The following is a 22,852-nucleotide window of genomic DNA, read 5'->3' as shown; positions in this document are numbered from 1 at the left end:
AATAGAATAAACGAGTAGACAACCCTTCAGCAACAACCCTTAACCCCCATTTCACATATTTAGTACTTTAGTTTACTGATTTTAACAACTTAATCAGTTTTTGCTGCATTTTGCATTGTTGAAGTTTTAGTAATTTAGTTTAGTAGTATACTAGTTATGTTGGATGTGAATTAATCAAAAATTGCACGCATATTTAACAAAACACAAGTGGCTCATAAAACATATAATCTCCACTCCTCGGCCCTTTTGCCAAAGCCGGGCCCCACCCCGAACGTTTTTGCTATTAGTGTAATAATACGTGTGCGAGCAGGTTACAAATCGTTTGGTCGACGTTTATTTATTGCGTTGCTATTTATCAAGTTACGCACTAGTGCCCGGTTGTAATTTATAATTTAACACATTCAAAACTACCCTATTCACAGATAAGGCATATATAATTCCTCACCGCAGCATTTAATCATAAAATTGACTTTTCCTAAGTTGTTTTGAAGCGTTTGCGTAAACTTTTCAAATCTTTCTGATTTCTGAGGTCCAAACAGAAAAAGTTTTCGATATTTTTCAATATATACGCGGAGTAAATTCGTAAAACGGGCGAAACAAGTCAACTTTCCAGTCAAAAACTAGAAATAAGAATTTTCCTGAGGTCTGCGGCGGGGTGAAAAGAAAGCCGGAATCTAGATTTAAACTCGCAACATGTATGCACGACGGCCGGAATGATAAATCCCTAAAAGTTGGATGATGGCGGCGGAACGCGCGCGCCGAAAGTTGCGAGCTTTCGGTCTTTCATGCCCCACCATCCACTGCCGCTGCTGCTGCTGCCACTTTAACAAAACCCGCACACAACGCGAGCTTTGTATTTGGTTTGCGTTACGAACACGTCGCATATAAAACTTTGATAGACTTTTTTGTGCGCGACATACACTACTCGTAAAGTCGAAACAATAATCAATACGCGTTCAAGTCACGCGGCTCGTATATTGCGAATTGCGGTTCGGGCCCGACTCGCCGACTCTTCGTTTTTCATTTCGTGGCTGTTATTCTTGCTTGAATTAAACATAAAAGACGAATTTACGCGCAAAGCGAGCGGCAACAGATTTCCAAACAATTCCTTAAACCCCAAAAACTGGCATTGCCTTCGCTTTTTTTACGACTAGACTTGACTCAAGGAGAATCAAGCGTCGATTTATTATAACTTATTTTTTGCGCACTGGATACTGGGAGAAAAATTAAGATGACTTTTTGATTTATAAAATATCAAAAGTTTAAAAAGTTTGGCGGGTGAAATACTAAATCAAAACGACAATTACAATAAACTTTAAGTTAAGAAATGAAGAAGTTTCAAAAGTTTTTGCTAAAAATATAATTTTTTAAAAATAAATTTTTTGCGGAATTTTCAGGCACAGAATGAAATATGCAAATAAAAAAATGGAGAGGAAAACACCTGCCAATCACACGTCCGTCGATCAGTTTCAGAATGCGATATTTCCAACACATTCCACCAATTGTTTACGCACCGTCACTCAAACTAGGGATGAAGGTGTAATCCTTACCTGGAACAGAAACAAACAAAAAACGTTATACATTTTTAATATTATTTTGCATGATGTGGGTTAAAATGTAGAAAACGTGAAAAAAACTTTGTTTACGATCGGTCGCTTGCTGACAAAGTTTTTTAGTTTTACACATTTTTAACAAGATAATGTACAACTAACGCTTATTGTTTATGTACGTACGAGAGAGGCTTGGCTTTTTCGAGGTAGTTAAAATAACACGCGCGCAGCGGCGGCGAAAAGCAGTAAAACAAATTTATGTGAAAATATCGCGCGTTAAACTTTATGACTTGTAAACGAGCGAACGTTATACATTTTGTGCAGAAATGCAGTACGTCTTGGGTCGGGAATGGCAATGGAAGAAACGCCGAAAATGCCGTACGTGGACGCATTTCCAGCCCAGTCTCTGGCAGTTTGCGCGCAATAATCGTCTGGGGCCCGGTTGCGAGAACCAATGATGTACACACACGCGTCGGCGGCGTATTATTGAAAATTACCCACTCGCGCAGCGCAATAAAACCGTTCGTTTTACGCGGATAAGCAAAATTCGATCGCAAACTGTGACTTTCTAATAGCAAAAATAAAATACAAAGAAAATCACGTCATTTTCAAGTTAAAACTAAGTTAAAAAACTTAAAGTATTTTTTCTTTTGCGTTTTTGTATACAATGGGTGGCACCCACACCGAGTTGTCATTGTCAGCCGGGCGCTTTATGGCCTCTTTGCATTCTGAAGGAGTAATTAGTTGCCTCGGCGCGCGTTAAACGCCACCCTTTCGCATCCCGCACCCTCTGCCAGCCACCGACATCGTGGCGGCTTATGTTGTTTATCGTTATGTATAGCCAAGTGCGCCCCATCTATGCCCACGGCCGTCATGGCCGTCAGTCACGAGTTGGGACCGTTCCAATGCGCTACCGATGTCACCGATGTCGCCGGTCTGTGCATAATAAAACCACCCCTGCAGCCATATTCATCACACGCTGTTTGTTTGCCAATTAAACTTATTAAATAACTTCGGTAATAAACACATTGTATCAATTTTATGATTTTATATCTGAACGTATGTTTGAACCTCAATAACACAAAAACTATTTAATTAAATTTAATCAAATTTGGTCATAATATAGATAATTTATTCAATTTTAACATAGGCTAGAGTTTATTGCAAAAAAAATTAGTTAAAATGAGTACAATTGTAAAAATATTCAAAATTTAGTTAAACTAAGTTTTCACACTCCAAATGCAATTGAAGTGTCTCCAAAATTTTGTAAAATATGACTTGGTGCATAACAAAGTTAAAACCACCGCACGCATATTAGTTTTTATGGGCATTAAGTTAATTCCCTATGAAATATTTAGCGCCTTGGTGGAGGCGCCGCACCGGAAGTCAGTTAGCGCTGGGTGCGCGAGAATTTACCGCCTCTATATTAAATTTTTCGACGCGCAGCCCAACGCGAACGCTTAACGACCATGTCGCATTGATAAGGCCGAAAAAAAATTCCGCGCGCTCTCGGATTTTATGCTGATTTTGTTTTTCTAATTATAAACTCGGCGCCTACAGTCGGAAAGGAAAACAAAAAATCACTGGTTGAAAACGTCGATTTCATGCGAGAAAAGCGGCCATTTCCTAAACAAAAAGCAAACACTGCCTACACGATATAGCCCAGTTTGTGTGTTTGCGTTCGGGAGGGTTGCACACTGCGTCCTTCTGTTATTTCCTGATAGAAAAAAAATCAACCACCACCGCAGTATATATATATACACAGAGAGACACAAACTGGATGTTTTCTTTGCGACGTATTTGTTTTCGTTATCGTGTGGTGAAAAAAGTGCAACAATTGCGTTCGCGCGCGGAACGATGTATCATCTGGGGGTGTGTGAGGGTGCCGGCGCAATATGACAACATGACAAAGCGTCCGACATCCCGGACGGCACACGACTCGACCGATATCAATAGTTGGCAGCGTGCTGTGTGCATGCGGCGATATTTTTTGACACGTTTTGTGTCAAAACTACAAATTCAGCGGAAAAAAAATGCAGTTTTGCAAAAAATTTCAAAAACTATTACTTTTTAAATAAAAAAAATTATTGAGGCTAATGACTGTGTCTATATTAAATATATTTATAATATTTTAATTTTATTTTACTTTTATTTTAATGCTTTTGACACGTTTTGTATAAAAACTAAAAAGTTCGCCAAAAAACGCTTTTGGCAAATAGAAAACTATAAAAACTATTATTCTAAAACAAAAAGCATACTGAGGCGAGTGACTGTGTTGTCATTTACCAGATATTAAATGTTTTCGTAGTATTTCAAGTTTTTATTCCAATGTTTTTACCATGTTTTTTTTGTGAAAACTACTCATTTATCAAAAGAAAACACATTTTTGCAAAATTTTTACAAACACAATTATTTTTAACTAAAAACTAACAAATGCTAATGCCTGTACTTTGATTTAATAAATTCTAAATGTTTTAGTAGCTTTGTAGCGCAGCAAAGCTCATAAATCTGGTATTTTCATCCCTTTTCCGCCGTAGGTCTTTGTGCAGGTCCTATACAAACACGAAATATTTGATCTCGCCGTTTGTCTAATTATACAAAGCTAAAAAGCTCCCTCTTTGACTATGGCTACTTTGCTAATCGTGTCAGTACCCGGAGGACTTCATTAAAAACAATTTTTTGACTTTGCTTTTCTAGTTCTGCTTCCACTTCACACGCACTAGCACTACTCTCATGCTGGCGTGCTTTACTACCCCCTCCACGACCCACCCAGATCAAATAACGTTAATCTAACAACCCTGCGGTTGACATCACCAAGTGGATGGTGCCGGACGCTGGGGCATTAGTGACCGCTACCCGCTGATAAATCATCCCCTATCGATTGTCGAAGCGTCTAATCTGTGAAACCCAATAATATTATTATTAACCCTCGATGCGCGATAACAATGGACAGCTATTACCCAAAAATTTCATCCACACCCAATTGAATTTACGATTTAAGGGTTGTTTTTTCTTTTGTTTAAGATAAAAGTAGAAAAAAATGTCCAACGATTAATTTCCTGTTTTATCAACAACGAACAAACTTTTTTCCGGTTTGCGTAAAAGTTTTGTCTTCTTGTAAATTGAGGTTTTGACCCAGTAGCGCCCCCGCAAAAAAAGAGATTGCAACCCATGACAGAAAACGAAACGAGAATGTATTGAAATGATGAGAAAACGAAAGAGCGATTCGAAACGAGAGAAGATTAATGTCTCGATAGTTATTTTTCTCTATTCTTCCGGCCCCCTACTCCATATCAAGCTATCTGCAGACCTAAAATAGATACTTGATTAATCAATCCCCCCGAAAACCGGAAGATCGCTTGTTGTTATTTTTCATCGCCGTCGTCGGGCGAGTATTGCGAATTTATGCTAGACAAATCGTCCGTTATGATTCCGCTTGTTGTTTTCTTTTGTTACGGGCGGATAAAATAAACCGGAAGTGGCGCGCATGAATTCTTACTGTTTCTGCAGTAGTAATAAACTTCTGTATAGTGTTCGGGAAGCAAAATAGTTCCGGGTCATTTACATACGAGCGCTCAGAGGTTGTAATTCAGGTAGGGGTAGTGCGAGTTATATTCAGGGTAGTTGTAAATGTAGATTTGTTAGGTAGAAAACCAGCCTTTATTTAAGAGCAACCAGATTTTTTATTGCATCAAAAAAGCATTAAATTTAATGTAAAAAAACGTATTTTTTCAAGTGGTCAATCTAACGGCAGTCCGTGTGCATAATCTGACCGCAGTCCGTGCACTCAATCCGACTGCAGTCCGTGCACTTAATTTGACCGCAGTCCGTCTAATCAAGTCAAATTACTTTTTTTTTAATAATTTCTAAACTAAAAGAGATAAAATGTCGATTTTTGCTGTAAGCCATTTTTAAAAACATCCCCTACAGGTCTAGGTGATGAAAATGTTTATTTTATCCTTGTACTTGATGTAAAATAACAAAAGAAATATTGAAGTAGGGTTGAAAGTTGCAGCGTGGCGTACAAAGCGCCCGCCGGCAATAAAACACTCCCGACGTTTTTATCTTCATTTATAGGGATATTATAAACGGACTTCCATGACGGCCTATAAACATGTTAAGGGTGCGCGCGCGAGCGAGAGAAAAAATTGTTGCCCCTTAACTTTTTATCATCATCAAAAACGTTTGTTGCCCGCTTTGCCCCCTTTCGCGGCGCCATTTATAACACGCGCAAGAAGAAACGAAAAAAAACCGAATATCCTCCCCGCACCCCTTCGCAGAATTCACTCCTCTTCCGTATTCTGTCATGTACGAAAAACGTCGTGTGCTCAAAATGTTCAATTTCGAAGTCGCAGCGCGCTCGAAAATAGAATTACTTGCAAGGGAATGCGCCAGCTTGACGCGAATTTACGCCCTCGCACCCTGTCTTAGATGACGGGTAAAAGCGGCGCGTTGGCGGTGGGTGGCAGTAGTGGTGGTAGTAACGCAACGCAACGGAAAGTTTCGGTTTTGAGGACAAGGTTGCGTGCCGCGCGTTGTTCCGCCATCTTTGAGTGCTTACGCTGCATATCCACAGGGGTGCGGATTAACTCGACGAGAGGTGTAATTAATGTTTCATAATCGAAACACTAGTGCTTCTAACAACAGTTCATTAAGTCAAATTTATCTCTTCAGTGTGAAATTAGCAAAAGTTTAAATTTGAAAACGGGAAATTTTTATCTTGACAAGCGTTTGCTGTTTATTGTGTGGCACGCCATTACAACCCTTGAAGTGCCGGACGCCGGAACCATTTAACAAACCGTGGTGCCCCATTCGTATGTACATTTCGGAGCACAAAAGACGCGGCGCAAATCGGCGGACGGGTAACTTATTATAACCACCACCACCACCGCCGGCATTACCAGCCCTTGAGGGTGTGGTTTTGCATCGCGTCGCGTCGTGGTGATGTGTGCATTATTTCGAGAGTTTCGCACTGCAGAACCACTTTGTCCCTCGCTTGGTCACAGCCTAATCCGCTAGTAAACTATTAGGGAATATAACTATCCTCGTAATTGCTCGACATGATGGCTCAGACAACTTGATACTCTGCTTCTACCCTTAATTTTCTATTAAACTCCAGTGTACATGTTGGTTCCTTTGTTCTTAACACCAAAATTTAGCGTTAAAACAGTGAAAAACGTTATTAAACTTGTTTAACTCTGAAAGTAGGTGGAGATCATATGTCGAGAGCTTTCGGTTGTAACTGGAGATTTGTGGTCAATGTGAACTTGTTTCGCTTCTGGACTAAACCCACAGCTACATTCTTTTCGGGGCGCATGTTTGCGAAACGTATAATAAACGAATAAAGCTTTTTCAACGACTTTTAAAATCCTGCTCACGTAGTCCATAAATTCCGTCAATAAATTTTTTTCTTTCTAAAAAATGCTTTTTTAGAAAGAAAAAACTCGTAACGAAGTCGAAGTGAAGACATTCACGGCTTTTATTCTGTCTTTTCTAGTGTAAAGTGCTAAGTAATTGGAGGGTGCATACAGCGAGAGCGTTGCATTTCATTTTAAACGAAAAGCGCTCGTCGTTGTTCGTTAATTTTTTGTTTTGAATGCGCGCTCCGTGACACGCTACTATTTCGCAATGAAAGTTGGCGAAACATCACTCCGGAGGGACAAGTTTTGTCCTTCGTCCTGCAAGGATTCAACACGTCGCCGTCTCCCGCCCATGGGAAAGCGCATTTTAATGCAAATGCCTTGCGTCGTTAAAAAGTTTCCTGAGGGAGCACACAAAAAGGACAAAGAATATTTCAACCTCCATTATGTGATGATGGCAACTCGAGGGTTAATCGTGCATCGCAATCAAATTAACTACAAAACCACAAACTAGGCTCTAATATAACCTTTTTAGGGTTTGATTATTTTCTATGGGTCATTAGCTAACAATACTAATAAAAGCTATTGACATACAATATTTTTTGCGGTTTTAATTAAGACAAACGATGCGAAACTCCAGGGAAAAGGAAATGACGAAATGGACTTCCATAACACGACGAGATTGATTGATAGATGGCGTGAGTTGAAAAAAAAATGATTGCCATGATAGAATTTCCTTTTATTTGTATTGCGATTCGTTTTTCTCCAGCATCCTTTCAGCACAAACACACGACACACGAAGAGAAAACAAAAAAACTTTCGCTGAGAAGGTACACATGTTATCATTCTCTTTGAGTTTCTTAAAAACGCCGCCGCTTAACTCGATCATGTTTGTCGTACAAAGCAGCGCAGCATCCTGTCATTCGATCCTCGCCGGAAATCTAATATTATCAATGTGTTTAGAGCGAGCGCAAAACAGCATTGAGCTTTGACGTTGCCGAACATTACTAACCCCGTTTGTCCTCCGTCAGCGTCTGAGTCTGGTACGAGACATCTGGACGTGCGCGAAATAGTTGTCTGCTACTATTACAACAACAACATCTTCTATCTCTCCATCGCTGTGTGTGTGTGTGTGTGCGTTTACAGGAAAGTTTTACTAGTTTGCCGAGGATCGATCGCCGGTTGGTAATTTATTACCGTCTTAACGGTTTGCGAGACGAGCAAACAGCGCGTCCATCTTAATGTACACACGAGTTGTGTACAGAGGGGATGCTAAGGGATGTTGGGCGGGTTGTTCGCCATCGACTTGTTTGGCATTTGTACGCGGCTCGCGGCGGCAGTGGCGCGATCATCGTTTACAAACAATATTAAAGTCGTTTGTTCCTTCGGATGCTCGGAATGCAGTTTCGAGCAAAGCTCAGTGATTTATTTGATTTTTATGTGCGAGTTTTACTGCAAATTGCAATTAGACAATAGAATTACATTAGAGGTATTAATTCACACTTTTTAGAACATAATTTTATTAAAAACAGAAAAGATACAGCATGATTTTGAGAGTTTTGGTGAATTTTCAGTTGGTGAGCTTAATCTGTCCGCAGTCCGTGTAATTCTAAGGCTGATGTCTAGCCAATTTTTTTGTGAATCAAACTGAGAATTTAAATAATAAATTTATAACCATTTCAGGATAAAACTTGATAATTGAAGCAATAATTTATTCAGAATAAAATTTTCACAAATTGAAAAAAAGTCAAAAACGTGCCGAAATCGATGATTCCAACCGAAATAAATCCGAAACCCGCCGATGCGGTTTGCAGCCATTGTGCAGATCAAAGATATCAGGCAATAAATAAGCTGATACTAGCCACTAGACACTTTTGCATGTTTTACAAGATTTTTTCTCCTTTTTTATTTATTTCTGTTGAATTTACGCTATAAATTCCCGCAATTAAACCCTCAAAGCTTAGCATAAAATCAGACCAAGCATTAAGAGTAATAGAAACTGTTTCTTACTTAAAACTTGTGCCTTTTGGTGCAATGCGTAGCAAAACCGCTAAAGAACATTTTGCGCTTGTGAAGGCGCCGGGCACCATAAAGAATCTAAATAGCTTTCGGTCGGCGGAAGATGGATGGCGTGGAAAATCACAGCGCAGGACGATAAATTCAACGCCGACTCTCGATGCTTGACTGCCTAATCGCCCGACTGGTAAGAAGGACAAGCTTTACTATCCTGTTTAAGTAGTATTTAAGTAAAAATTCTCTTCTCTTAAAAAAAGTAAATTTTTACGGATTTTAGGGCTTTGACTGTGGCTGATAGATAAAAATCCTTTTTTACCAATCCTGAATTATTGAGTCTTTGACAGTAAAACCGAATTTATTACCCAAATTAATTTCTTTCAGGCGAAAAGTTACAAAAGTTTCGGAGGAAAAAAGCGGAATGCAAATGAGGAAATGAAAAATACACAGTTTTTTTAATTAATAAAGTTCTAATCTACATTGTGTTTAGTCATTGCCAAGTGTAATAATTAATAACGCGATCATTACTTGCAGGCATTGTGCGTAGAAAATTGCGGCCCTAATTAGCCTCGACGATTCGTCCAAGTCGTCGTCGTCGTCGTCGTCTTGTTCGCGAGCAGCGCAATACTCGGCAGCCGAAGGTAGGTGAATTAATTTTGCTATTGTCCTGGTTTAATAGCGAGGAATGGCTTTCAGTCGCGTTGTAAATCACGGTTTGCATTAGCGGCGAGCGCGCTCAGCCTTAATATCCGTCTTCGCCGGGCAAACGGCGCATTTTTTTCGCGTGAGACACTCGCTGATATATTAGATTATTTCACTACTTTTGTCAAGCTTATAAATAACTGTCATTAATTACATTCTGAATGAGGACACATCTAGTTATTTCTAAGATTTAATTAAAAACAAAAATTTTATTGAAAAACTTTGAAGAGTATTCAATGCAAATTGTTTTGCTAATTGAAAATGTAGTCGAAACGCCACGCGCGTGCGATTTGTGACAATTGAAAGGGTAGTGGAGGCGCCGGGACCAATACCCCCTGCCTACCCTAAAATATTCGATTAGCGGCGGAGCAGTGGCGACGATCGAACACTCAAAATAGTCGAACAATTCGCTTGTAGCGTACGTATTAAATTGACTTTGATTGGCATCTATTAGAGTATTAATTAGAAATTAGATTTACGAATCAATTAATTGAATTGTGCTTGTGTTCCACATCGCGCAGCGTTTGTTTAGGATGCGGGGACACACCGCCGCAGCACGTGTTTCTAATTGACAATTAATTTAATCCCGGAATCAAATTTATTAATTTAAAAAAATGAATTCTAAGGGGTTGAAATCTGAATTGGAATTGCAATTGCAATATCAATTGATTGGCCAAATATTAGCCGGGCGCCGAGTAACGAGCTCTGATTACTGTGCGTTATATGCTAATGGAAATTATTATCGATTGCGCACTTCCGGTTTGCCTGTTTGCCGGCGTGCGTCGTCGATAATAATTTATTAATGCGTTTGCACTGCACGCATTACACGCGTGAGGTGAATGCGGTTGTCGTTGTTTTTGATTCAATTAGGGATGAGATTAAAGTGCACAACTAGCTAATTTTAATTGCACTCTCGTAATAAATTAAGGATATTAAAATTGTTATCATTTGTGATTCATATCTAATTATTATTGAGTAACACACATACAAAATCACAACTTTTTTTTGAAAAATTTCAATTTTTTGCCTTGATTTTGTTATTTTTAATTTTTTTTAATTATTTTATAGCTAGTATAATATTTAGGAATATGATAAATCTAAAAATATTAAATTCCTAAAAATCTATACAGTATTTTTTTATTTATAACCATTTTAAAACGAAAATTAATCAAAAATTTGAACACAATTTATGTGAAATTGATAACAAAACCATCTTGCACCTAACCATTCATTGTTTTTTTTTTGTTTAAGTTTCCTTATCGCCGGATGTGGCATCTTCACCCCGTGCGCAAGGAATTCCGCACATATTTTTGGCGCGCGCAGCGAGTTTTCGTCCTTTTTTGCGTCCGCTCTGCGTGCCTGTGCCGAAATGATTTATCTGATGTATCTCAAATAGTAAGTAATTTATTGCCGGTCGATGCGGTGCTCACGAAGAACCCGCTCGTCGCCTTCTTCAAGTGGCAGCGGCGGGGGCGGCTTACCGAGAGTTATGAGCGCGCGAGGCCAGAGAGCAACCTTTCTATCTCGATATCTTTTTCGAAATACATTTACATCACAATCTTCTACACTTAACAATCTGACGACAATGTTTAATAATAAAAAATAACAAAAACAGCAATTAAACTTATTTTCTTATCAATAAAATTTAACTGCTTTGGGTCATGACATCGGGACATAATTTCAACTGCTTTGTCATAATATTGCACCGAACTCATAAACATGCAAGCCGTGTGTTCATCACAACAATTTTTGATTACTTTGGCGTGCACAATGTTTCATAACGACCGAGATTATCCAGGTAGAGTGATAAAACTGTCATAATGACCACAGTAAAGTTTTAATGACTTTCAGCCAAGTATACTCTTCATTATCAAATACTATACTTTATACACTCAATAATTTTTGAGAAAAATAATGTTTTAGGTGTTAATATTAAATGAGACGGTTGTGCGAATCTCGGTACGCTTGCAGATTTAATGTAGTCGTCTGAGTTGACAATGAGAACAGTCGGCCATGAGCGTCAAGCAATTGTGTAGTGGGGAATAGAGGATGTCGTCGTGAATGGAATTGTGCACCCGCTCGACTGCCTGCGGAGGCGAAAAAAGCTCCCTGAAGCTCTGAAACTGGAGCTGTACGCCCGCCGGAATCTTAAAATAATGCGCGCCGAATATATCACTCCGTTGATCCGTTTCATTATAAAATAATTTATGGTCCTTCCTAATTTATCGCGCGGAATAAATTATATTTTCTAAATACAATTAAAATTGTCGCTGGCGTTAAGTCAAAAAACCACACACACACTGAACAATTGATTTTTTGCCAAGAAACGCCCATAAAAACCTTTAAAAAAATTTAAAATTTATTTCGTTTGTTTTTGTATAATTAGCTAATAAATTACCCGAAATTTTGGCAAATATTTCGGATTTTTGTTAAATGTTTAACAAATTTGATTTCCTGTAGAATATAAGCATGTCCTTGTGAGTTTGAGCAGCTTCCTGAGCTACTAGAAGTCTAAGCGACGCTGGTGGAGGAGCCGGGCACAATGGCACTGGTACGCTTTTGTTCCGGCGCCACTTCCGCGCGGCGTATACATATCGTGTTTGTGCGAGCTGGGCGCACGTGTACCCCGTACACGCGGGGGTGGTTTACAACATCCTGTTAATTGCGTAGCGCCGGCGTGCATTTGTAGTGGCTTATATTGTAAACCGCAACAATACGACCGCCGAAAATCTCAAAAATAGCTCTTCTCGAGCGCCGCAAATTTTGATGATCGTCTTTCCTTGCGTCACGTTTCCGGTTTCGTTTTGTTGCTTTTCGTTACGTGCCGCTGGTCGCAGTTGCCGCGCGCCAAAAACAAAAGCTTGTTCGGCGCAGGCTCTTAACGAATTTACAATTTCATTGTGCCTCATTGGGGAGAGAAGAACCTTCACTTGCTCTGGGCCTCGAAATTACACCCCAGGTTGTCGCCGAGCAGTAAAACGCCGTGGGACTTAATTAACATTAAAAGACAGAACGTCTTATTTCGAGCGCGCGCCGAAAAGTTGAAGAGGAGTATAAAACGCACGAGGATGTACCGCCTCTGCAACTAACGAGCTTTTTTCGGGGATGGAATAAAAAAAGCGATTTTTTGACAGAGAATTTTTACAACTTATAATAAACTAGTTTTTCCGGTATAACTCATATAAATAAATTCTGTTTTACAACATTTTTTAATCAAATTTAAACATATTTTTTAATTTTTTGAAAAAATTTTTGCAAAATTTTAAGTTTTTTTGCAAATAAAATTATAAAAAATGATATTATACTAAAAGTTTTTGCAATTTATGATAATGTAGTTCTTAAAATTTAAATAAGCTTAGTTTTGTAATGTTTTGAACAATTTTTAATATTTTTCTCATATTTTTGAAAAAAAATTTGCTAAAATTTTGTTTTTTCACATTTTGACCAATTTAAAACGCATTACACAGCAGAAAAACAAACCAAAATTAAAACTCATAAATATTGTTCCATTTTCTTCTTGGGATATAATTATTGTAACGTTAGTACTCACCGGAAGTTCCAATAGTGACTGGCAGCAAAGATATGCAGGTTAATGCGAGGTGCAGCAGGAGACGCGTAGATTCGCTCGCGTACATCGTGGCCACGCTCTCTATTTGCGGTACCCAGCTGCAAAACGGAATAATACATTAGTCTCCAGAAAGCTCGAGGCAGCGCGGCGCCTCCACCATTGCGAATGTCATTTCCATGCGGTCATTTATAACCGTGTCACATTACGCACATAAAAAGCTCAAAAAGCTTCGCAAACTTTGAAATTAATTGCCATGATTAATTAAATCATCGTTAAACGCAATAATATAAACGAAAATGTTAAAAATGCTCAAATTCACAATTTCAAAGGGATTACGAAATGACAATGCATTATCTTGTCTAGAATAAAAGTTAAAAAAACACGCAGCGTTTGTGTATAAACCACGCTTGGGGAGTGTGGGTGTGGGAAATTTTACAGCTCAACAATAAAAAGTGACGACGACGACGGCAGTTGTAGGTCCTACAGGACAATGCGTATTGTTACATGCCGGTTACAGCTGTTGTTTATGTTTATCAGCGGACGAGATGCAAAAGGACTAACGTAACACAATGGCGGACATTTTTTCGGGACATGGGGCGAAAGAGCTTTGCACCGTGATGAAGCTCTCACGCTTCATGGTTTACGTCATGTTTAGTGCACGTTCATAAACAATTTTTTCGTCTTTTGACGCAGAAAAACGCTAAAATTTATGTGATTTAAAGTAGTACTTGTTATTTTTAGACTTTTCGCATGTTATTTAAGATGTTGCATTAAGTTACACGTAAATTCAAGGGTCCTTTGTTGTTTGGATTGCTTTAAAGCGTTTTAAACGCCGGACAAATTAACTTTTCGTGCGGGGAGCAAGGCGGGAATTTAATTAAAATTATAATGCAATTTGTATACACACAGAGAAACGCGTCGGCAGAAACAAAAACCAAAACAAAATGACTTCGAGTCACGCAATCTGAGACTTTAATTGTATTCCGAACTCAATATCACTCAAAAAAATTTATAATACATATTTGAGTGGATAAAGTAGAGTATTCGAATCGATTATGAAGTGAATTTAATTTTAATTTTAATTAAATTATGCATGCAGTCAGTCAAAACAAGTTTTCCGTGTGTCTTCGTCACAGGAGTAATAATTTCAAGAAAAGCTCGTCGCACGAAGTCGAGTACGGCCCGAGCGCGTCCTTCTTCCATTGCAGAAAAACAAAACTCAATAACGAAGTAAAAGCACGTAGTGCGACTCTACGAATCTTAGCGTTTCGGTATTTATCTTCCACTTAGAGAGCGCGCGAGCGCTGGGTTTGCGTTTTCGTCTGCGTTTCCACACAGTGTGGAGGCGCCGGGCACACACGACTTCAATATCTACATGAGGCAAACGGCGCACAGTTGAAGAACATTTCGCCACTCACGGCACGCTCAAAAGACAAATGCGATATTAACAAAACTTTAAATTAACCCTAGCCCACGCGGTTACAACCCCTACATCTGGTTGAACTAAAAAATAAAAGTTAACAAAAAATCGGCGGCGGTGATTTTTAATTTTCCACGTTGTATTCGTGCATGATTTAAAACTAATTGAGTCATAATGAAAACTACAGCGCGATTTCCACTCTGATAGACTTGCCAACAAAATGCACATTGGCAATGCTCTGTGTTGAAATACACAAAGCGAAGCATTGTCGACGTCTGAATGCACCGCAAAAAAACCCAGCTACATTTTGCAATTGCAGGTACGCATTCACGGCTACAAAACGTAGCGCTGCACGCAAGCTGTACACTTTTTCGTTTTATACACTTGATGGAAATCATGAAAAGAATTTCTTTTATGCACTGCCACGTCCGATTTCAAAGTTTTCATACACGTGTAATACAAGAACCAGTACACAAACACTTTAGGTAGGTACATAAGTTAGGTTATGTGCGGAAAAAATTATACGTGGTTAAAAAACATTATTTTGTATTTTATTTATTATTAATCAGGGAAAATGCTTTGCATGGCACGAAATGAGCGTGTGTTGCAAACGAGTTTGTTTCCTCCAATTAGCAATTCGCCTTGCGTGCAACCAACCACCGGGGCTTCAGTTCACGCCATGAATTTAATTCCGCGATGGCATAATTTGTATGCACCAAAAGTGCAACGCTTCACTTCGCCTGAAATTTATGACGTAGCATTACGTTTTATTAAGTGCCTGCTTCGTGCGAAAATACTAAATAATAATTTTCTCGCGCATGCGCGTCAAAAATGTTGCGAGTCTAAGTGTACACAAATTGTATTAGCGAGGTGCACGACACTCATGCTTCGATTTGATGGTATATACTCCATTTACCAAGCAAATAGCCGGAAACGAGCACGAATGCACGATCGACATCTCTGCTTTGTTTCGGCGCCTGTGTCGTGCGCTTGAATGAGCCTTGCTTTGCACTCGACGCTTTCAATGCTTGATGTTCATTGGGTTGTGGTAAGTTCGCGAGCAAGCATAAAATCAATTGCGAATGCGAAATAAACACACACCGCACAATAATGCATCTTGATAACACGAAACATAAAATTTATATTGATGGTGAATATTTCGGCATCACGAAGTCGTTAAATTAAGTTTTTATAGTTGAAGAGTATTCGGTGTGGAGGAGCCGGGAATAAAATGGAATTCCAGCTGGATGGTGTTCGATGTTTGTTTTGTCTCGGCGCGGACAAAGATGTACTCGACGCGCTCAATAGTTCGCTCGTGAGCTCATTACAAGCGCTGGGAAACGTGCTGCAAATGTACACAAATGTGTGGCGTATGCTCGACGCGTGTGTGTTGTGGTTTAATCTGCAATCTCACTGAAACTTTTCAGCGCGCTGCACTCGCAAATGAATATGCGAATGAATGCCGGAAATGTAAGCATGGAACTCTATTAATCTACATTTGAGAATGCTTTTTAAGTCTTCAACTAACTATTCCACATTCACATGTTAAAATGTTTTTGACGCGCATGCGCAAGAAAAAAATGGTTAGTATTCTATTTAACTACTACACATGTTGGGCTTACATTGTTTCGCGTGTTTTACACGCTAATTTAATTCATGTTAATTGCGGCCTCGTTACCACTTACTTAATGCGCGCACATTAGCGCATGAAACATGTTTACGACTTTGCGTTTTGGTATTTTACACCCATTGAAGAAATGCAGAAAATACGAATTTTGAACACCAACATACTGCGCGCGGTGCGGGGTAATTTCGCGCCAGCGCGAAGAAATTAACCGCGCCGAGTGTGCAGACTGCGCATTGTTTTTGTTGTTAGGGGTTGTTGATGAGCAGTGAAGGGATGGTAGCAGAAGCCAACAGTAAAATATCATCCTTAGGGATATATGAAAATGACAGCCGACACAATCTAGGTCCAGCAGTACTGTAATATTACAGAAAAATTGCATTTGCCCGGCGCCTTCACCATCGCAATATTTCTACAAAAATTTCCAGGTCTAACAGGTGAAATTTTCTATACAACTAATAGGCATGCGTAAACCTATATTGTTTTGAAAGTTATGCTTGGCATCCTGGCGCGCACGCGTAATAGCCGCTAATTAATGTTGGTATTTAGCTCCTTAATTAAACGCATTACGCCCGGGGTGATAGTTAACTTTGCACATGAATATACACATACGCACACTTGGAGCCGTAATAACAAGTCGGCGTAAATAACTCGGCCGGTAAACTGATGGCGATGGTGATGGCAATAGTAATGGCGTGATATTGCTGAAAATTTCGCGCTCCTTGAAGCACATGCAGCACAAAGCGACTCAGCAATTAATTCACCGCAATTTGTTATTACAATAGACAATTACAGGTCATATAGGGTGAAAATTTGTGGGCGCCTCCACCAAAATTTGCATGAATTGTATAAAATGTACATTTTGCAGTCTGCGTGATCAATTATTTAATAAATCATGCACAAGACAAAATGCACACCGGGAAAAGGTAGCCATGAATCAAATTTGCGCCGGGCTGAAGTAGAGGTTGCTTCGTTTCCGGCAGCCCGGTCAAGGAGGCGGCGCACGGCTCAGCCTCGACGAAAGTCTCTTGAGAAATTCCGTAGTTTAAAATAACCCTCGGGCGCCCGGAGACGTCAATATGCGAAACGTACTGCAAAGAGCGAAGGCGCCGGCTGGAAAAATAATGGCGGACGCGGAAAACATACAAAAAAAGGCGGGCGCGAAACTGAAACAAATTAGCTAACGTCGGGATGAAGGCAGGTGAAACGAATGTTGGCTGGATTTTTTTTCTGCAACTATGTGGTAAAATGAGCAGGAGAAAAAAATTTAACAGAAAATTGGAAAAAATTTGTTTTTTTGCAAAAATTTTGCAAAAAATTTGAAAAAAAAAATTTTTTTTAAGAAAATCTTTTTTGTCAGCTCTTGATAACATATTGTATTGCTAGTTTTTAATAATTTATTTTTCTAAAACTATTTAATAATGATTTATTTAATTTTTTGCAAAATTTAATAAATTTTTCATTTTCGCACCTGCTGAAAACATTACATTACTACTCATAGTGCAAAGTTTTGCCTTGATCGATTTTCTTTGTTAGTCGCTTGAGTGTGATTAAAATTTCATATCAAAACACACCCGCCGTCAAACTTTTTGCAAACTTTCAGTCGCTTTATGGAATTCGTAATAAATTGACTCGTTTAAAAATGCATTAAAAAGCCTGAACAAACCAACTTTGGCGAAAACTTAAAAATTATCCTAATTGTATTTAAACGAAATTTTAATTTTCGTCCATCTGCATCCATCTGGCACGCATAAAAACCCCGCTCGAGTAATTTTTCCCAAGAAGGAAGATTAATTTTTTGAAATTGATGCGGACAGGATATAAATGGTTGGGTTTTCTGCGCGCGGTGCGCAATAAAAGAATTCATCTCGCATTATTCGCTTCGACAGCCGGGCATTTGCAAGCACAACATGCACGATGAGGTGACCTCACGAAGCCGAGACTCATCCCACGGAGGATGGAAAGGAATGGTGAATCCTTTTCGTGCGCTCACCGCCAGAACACCGTAAAGTGGCAATCGATAAGCTGGCGAATAAGGTGCCGAAGCATGGTTACTCGGTTACATATCGCCACCATCTCATCTCCACTCTTGCTTGCTTCTTTCCAACAAACTCTTCTTCTGCCACTTTTTTTTACTTTCAGGAGATTCGTTTTGTTTTCGCTCGAGATAAAAGAGAAAAAAAATATCCTTGAGAAAAGTCCTGTGCTCTTCTTCGACGCGCGTCGCTACTGTTATCGTAACGGCTATGCAAACAACTTTTTCAACTCGACGAAATTGTTAAGTATTTACGCAAATGGGTAAACATTCAAGACACCTGCAAAACACAGCTCTCAAAAAGTTGCGCGAAACTTTTGAGAGATCTTGTTAACCAGAATCGCAGCATCCACTGCGTAAAAGATACGAGGTTAATGAAATGCTGCTGTTGTGAACGAAAGTTCATTTATTTTGATTTTTGCACATTCGTTTGATGATTTTTATGGGTTTGCATAATAAATTTTCTAAAGCAGCGCATATTTTTATACTTTGCAATTATATTCTCTTTTTATTTGAAAGGAAATTATTCTTTTTGATGTTTATAAAAAGGATTATAAAATGAAAATCCAATTAATTATTCAACAAGATAATAATGAACATTATAATGTAACTTTTTATTTATTCTTAGCATTTCCGGACCCATATATTTATTAATAACTAAATTTATTTAAAACTTTTTTAATTTTTTCTGTAAATTTTGTTATTTTTAATTTTTTTAAATTATTTTCTATTTTATCTCTACTCTAAATTGCAATACAACAATTATTTTACTGAATAACCAAGCAACCAAAATGTTTAGACGTTTCCACGTATTGATTTTGCATCTTTCATTTATAGGTATACGTAGAACATTTTTAACAACCTGCGCAGTTTATATCGACTCAATCATAAAATTAGTTGAAACTCTATTTATTGGAACCAGCGATGAAATTTATTTCTATATTTTTTAAATTTTACTCAAATCGACCAACCAGTGAAAAACCTGTTAATCAGCACATGTAGTAATTTGAAATTGACGTCGCTAGAGTCCGAGCGCCAGTAAACGTTAATGGAAACGGCTCAATTTCCTGCTTCGAGTAATGCCCACGGGTTGCATAGATTTGGAATTTAGTACATCAATCTGTATTAAGTGATATGAAAAGCCATCAGAAACGAAACGCAGGCCCTTGCCATATTTCACAAATTGAATTTAAATTTAAATTTTAAATTTTGTATTTTCAACATGTCTCATAATATATGAAGGTGAAGGCGCCGGGATAAGGATTACACCAGGTAGTTTAATTACGTGCGCTTCAACCCACCGCAAGCCGTGTGCCAGGCGCCTCCACAATTATGAATCATACCGCAGGGTCACTTTTCATTTCGATTATATATTCACAACTTTAACTATTCGAAACACATTTTTAGTAAAGTTTAGATTTTCACAAAAAAAAATAATAAATTATAATATACATGTAGGTGATTTAACTGCGAAATAAATTAAAATGTTTTGCTTTGAGATTACTCGCAGGTGAACAAGTTGTAACTGGCTGAAATTCATCCAGGTTTAATTTCGAATGATTTCGGTGCGAAAGTTTTCATCAGGCGCGGAAGTTACGACTTTTCCTCTCTTCGCCCCAAAGAAACGCACTTTTAAATTTTAAATTAATAATTTCAAAACGAGGTTTTCCTCCTGCGCCATCCTTAGAAATACTCCCGAAAAGCAAGCATAAGTAATAAGCATAGGTAAATTATGCCTGGGGATGAAAATTTAAGGGTGCCGGATGTTGAATCAATAAATTTACCGATTTTTCTATGTCAGTGTAATTCCCTGTAAGTGAATCTTGTTAAATTCACGAGCTCTGAGGGGGTGGTGGCCACGACGAAGTTACAGCGCCTCGGCAGCCGCTTTTCGGTTTGATTCGGGTACTGCGGCCGCCGTATTGCCGAATCGTAGATAATAACCGACGTCGCGCACGAATAATTAATACCACGGGGAAAACGGGCACGCGAAATACGCCCGACCATAATAGCCGCGTATTATAGCCCATATTGCCGCGGTGGTATGAATAACTCAAATTTTCTCAAGGCCCTCGAGTCTTGACGACGCCATAACCCGTCGGTCGGCATAAATCCACAACCAGCACACAAATATAATATATATTAAAGTAGATACGTGCTATTCAGTGCATAAAACATAAAGACGCATAAAAAACACAAACCGGAAAACCGGAAGTTATGTTTATTTCAAGTGTATTCGTTAAATTTTAATGTCTGTAGTGGTTGTTTGTTATTTTAATGATGTTATATTTGATAAGTGGCAAAGCGGAAAACCGGAAATGTGTTTACCTTTCATAGCAAATAATTTAATCCAAATTATCCTTTCGTCGCACATGGCCAGACCAATCACAGCTCATAATTGCATAATCCACATAACCGCACAAAAGTTATGTTTTCCACTCGCTGCGTGAGGTTATTTCAAAACACCAAATGTTAATTAGTTTAATGCAGTGCACTTGCGTTAATTACTTCAGTCACATTAAAATAAACTCATTTTTTAAATATTATTTCCTATTTTCCTGCTTTTAAAATATTTTTGTTCTTTTTTTGGGTTTACTCGTAATGAATATTCACCGACACGTTATTTTGATGCGTGATGCGTGATGAAATTTATTAGTGCACACACGTTGCAGGCCAGGAGCAGGCAAAAACACGAACCGGCAGGAGACGCAGGACACGCGCGCGACAACGGGGGTTGCTGGTTGGCGTCGCTGCGAAAGTCGGTTGCGAAAGGCAAATCGAGTACTGTGCGCCGGCCGACGGCAGCGCGGGCCGAGCCTCCCACCCTTGGCGGCAGGCAGGATTCGCGGACGCGGGCGTTCTGCGCCGCTGCGCCGCACACACAACCCCCGCTACAACCCCGCAAGCCTGCTGTGCATGTGTGGCAGCCTACATCGCTCTGACAATACGTACGTGTATCAAACCGCAACGCCAACGTGTTTCTTACGGTAAAAAACTTAAAATTTTATTTAAAGCATTCTAAGGGTGAATTATTAAAATATAATTTGTGGTAAACTTGGTTGATTTTTTGTGCTTTGATGTTTTAGTGAGAGGAAAATGTTTTAACAAGTTTTAATTAACAACAATGCGTCAATTGCATTCCGCCATGGCAATATTTTGATTGGCGTAATTAAAATCGTATTTTTGCGCACGCGACATGTTCGAATGGTGGCAAACGCGTTTTTGGTGGATGGACACTTTTAATCCGATTCAATTTACATCAATAAATTACCGAAACGAACGCGCCGCGCGCCATTACTAACGCGCACGCGAATTTATTTATGTAATGACTGCACATTATTTTGGTGTTCGCGACATACGTCTGCAAACTATCATACAGGACCGTCTTAAATAAATTTTCCAAAAATTTTAAATATTTAAGTTTTTTTCCTCCAAATCAAAACAGTTTTTCTTGATTGATTTCTTTTATGTAGTAAATTTTATAAAATACGGTTCTGTATGGTTTGGTGTACACACTGAATTTGCGACGTGAATGCAAAAATAATAATAACAATTATGATGAGACTGACGTGCAATTTACGGACGGCAAAAAATTTGTCGCTGCGCAGAGCGTAAATAAACACGAAACAAGCGCGTTTGAATAATATTTCTTTACAGCGTTCACAAACACTCACCGGGCTTACATCGACATCATAAACTCATATTTTCGGTTTTCGGGTTATTACGTTTGTAAAGCAAATAAAACCTGTTTGAAAATTTGACATTAACAAAAATAATTCAACAATTCATAAAGCGTGCGATTATTTAATAATTTTAGTCTTTGTTCCAACCATTTCGCTTGAAAACTGCCAGAGTTACAAGCAATTGAAGTTTAAGTAAGTGAAAGGCACTGGACTGAGCGTGCGCGACGCACTGAGTCAGTTACTCTGAGTATGCTAAGTTACGCTCAGTAATAATTTGTTTTTTCTTTATAACTTTGACAGTTTTTAACCGATTTTAATAAACTAAACGTATATTTATAAAGAATTTTTTTCTTTATTGATAAAATATATACTACGGCAGGTTGAGAAGTTTTTAGAATGTAAAATTGTTGACTTGCAGAAAACTCCCTCAATTATAGAGGTTATAAAGTCAGCAGATCCAACATGCACATCACTTTTTTCGATTTTCCCACCGCCGCACATGAATTTCCCGAAAACTCAAATTCACTCCCCTGAAAATGTGATTGTCAATCCGCGTTGACATTTCGACTCCATCTGAAGATAGATAGCAGCTCGTTACGGACAATTTCACACATATCACTTTGCTTTTTTTTTAACTTCCGGTAGTGTATCATGCATGTCACATATTTTCGCAACCCTTAAAAACTGCTCTGGCGCTGAAACTTCATATGAATATCATTCAGGCGCTTTTTTCTGCTGTTCGTTTTTCTTCTTAACGTGATGCTGAAGGTATGAGTGGCAAATCCATTTGACGGGCGTGAGCACAAAGCGTTTCGCAGGAGCCCTCGGCGAGAGCCTAATTGATCACGAGCGAGCGCACCGCCGAATCGTTGGGGTATTGACATTCCGCGCGGCCGA

General features: G+C 38.8%; 1 protein-coding gene across 2 annotated transcripts in view; it reads right to left on the bottom strand.

Moving 5' to 3' along the window:
* The window catches only part of LOC135791130 (lachesin-like), a 43,942-nt gene extending 22,987 nt beyond the window's left edge, over positions 1 to 20,955 (bottom strand). The window contains exons 1-2 of one of the 2 annotated variants that reach the window (XM_065301444.1): positions 20,601 to 20,955; positions 13,176 to 13,291 (exon numbers count right to left, since the gene is read on the bottom strand). In XM_065301444.1, the coding sequence (XP_065157516.1) occupies positions 13,176 to 13,260 (85 nt within the window). In that variant the 5' untranslated portion in view covers positions 13,261 to 13,291; positions 20,601 to 20,955. The remainder of the gene's footprint in view (positions 1 to 13,175; positions 13,292 to 20,600) is intronic. The other variant, XM_065301445.1, reaches the window with a different exon arrangement.
* Between the last annotated feature and the right edge of the window lie 1,897 nt (positions 20,956 to 22,852).

This window comes from Atheta coriaria, unplaced genomic scaffold, assembly GCF_025399875.1.
Source record: "Atheta coriaria isolate IRGN ID8LTWV9N9 unplaced genomic scaffold, Caltech_Dcor_3.1 hic_scaffold_4_pilon, whole genome shotgun sequence".
NCBI lineage: Eukaryota > Metazoa > Arthropoda > Insecta > Coleoptera > Staphylinidae > Dalotia > Dalotia coriaria.
Note: the sequence above shows the minus strand (reverse complement) of the source record. Positions and strands in the feature narration are given on the sequence as shown.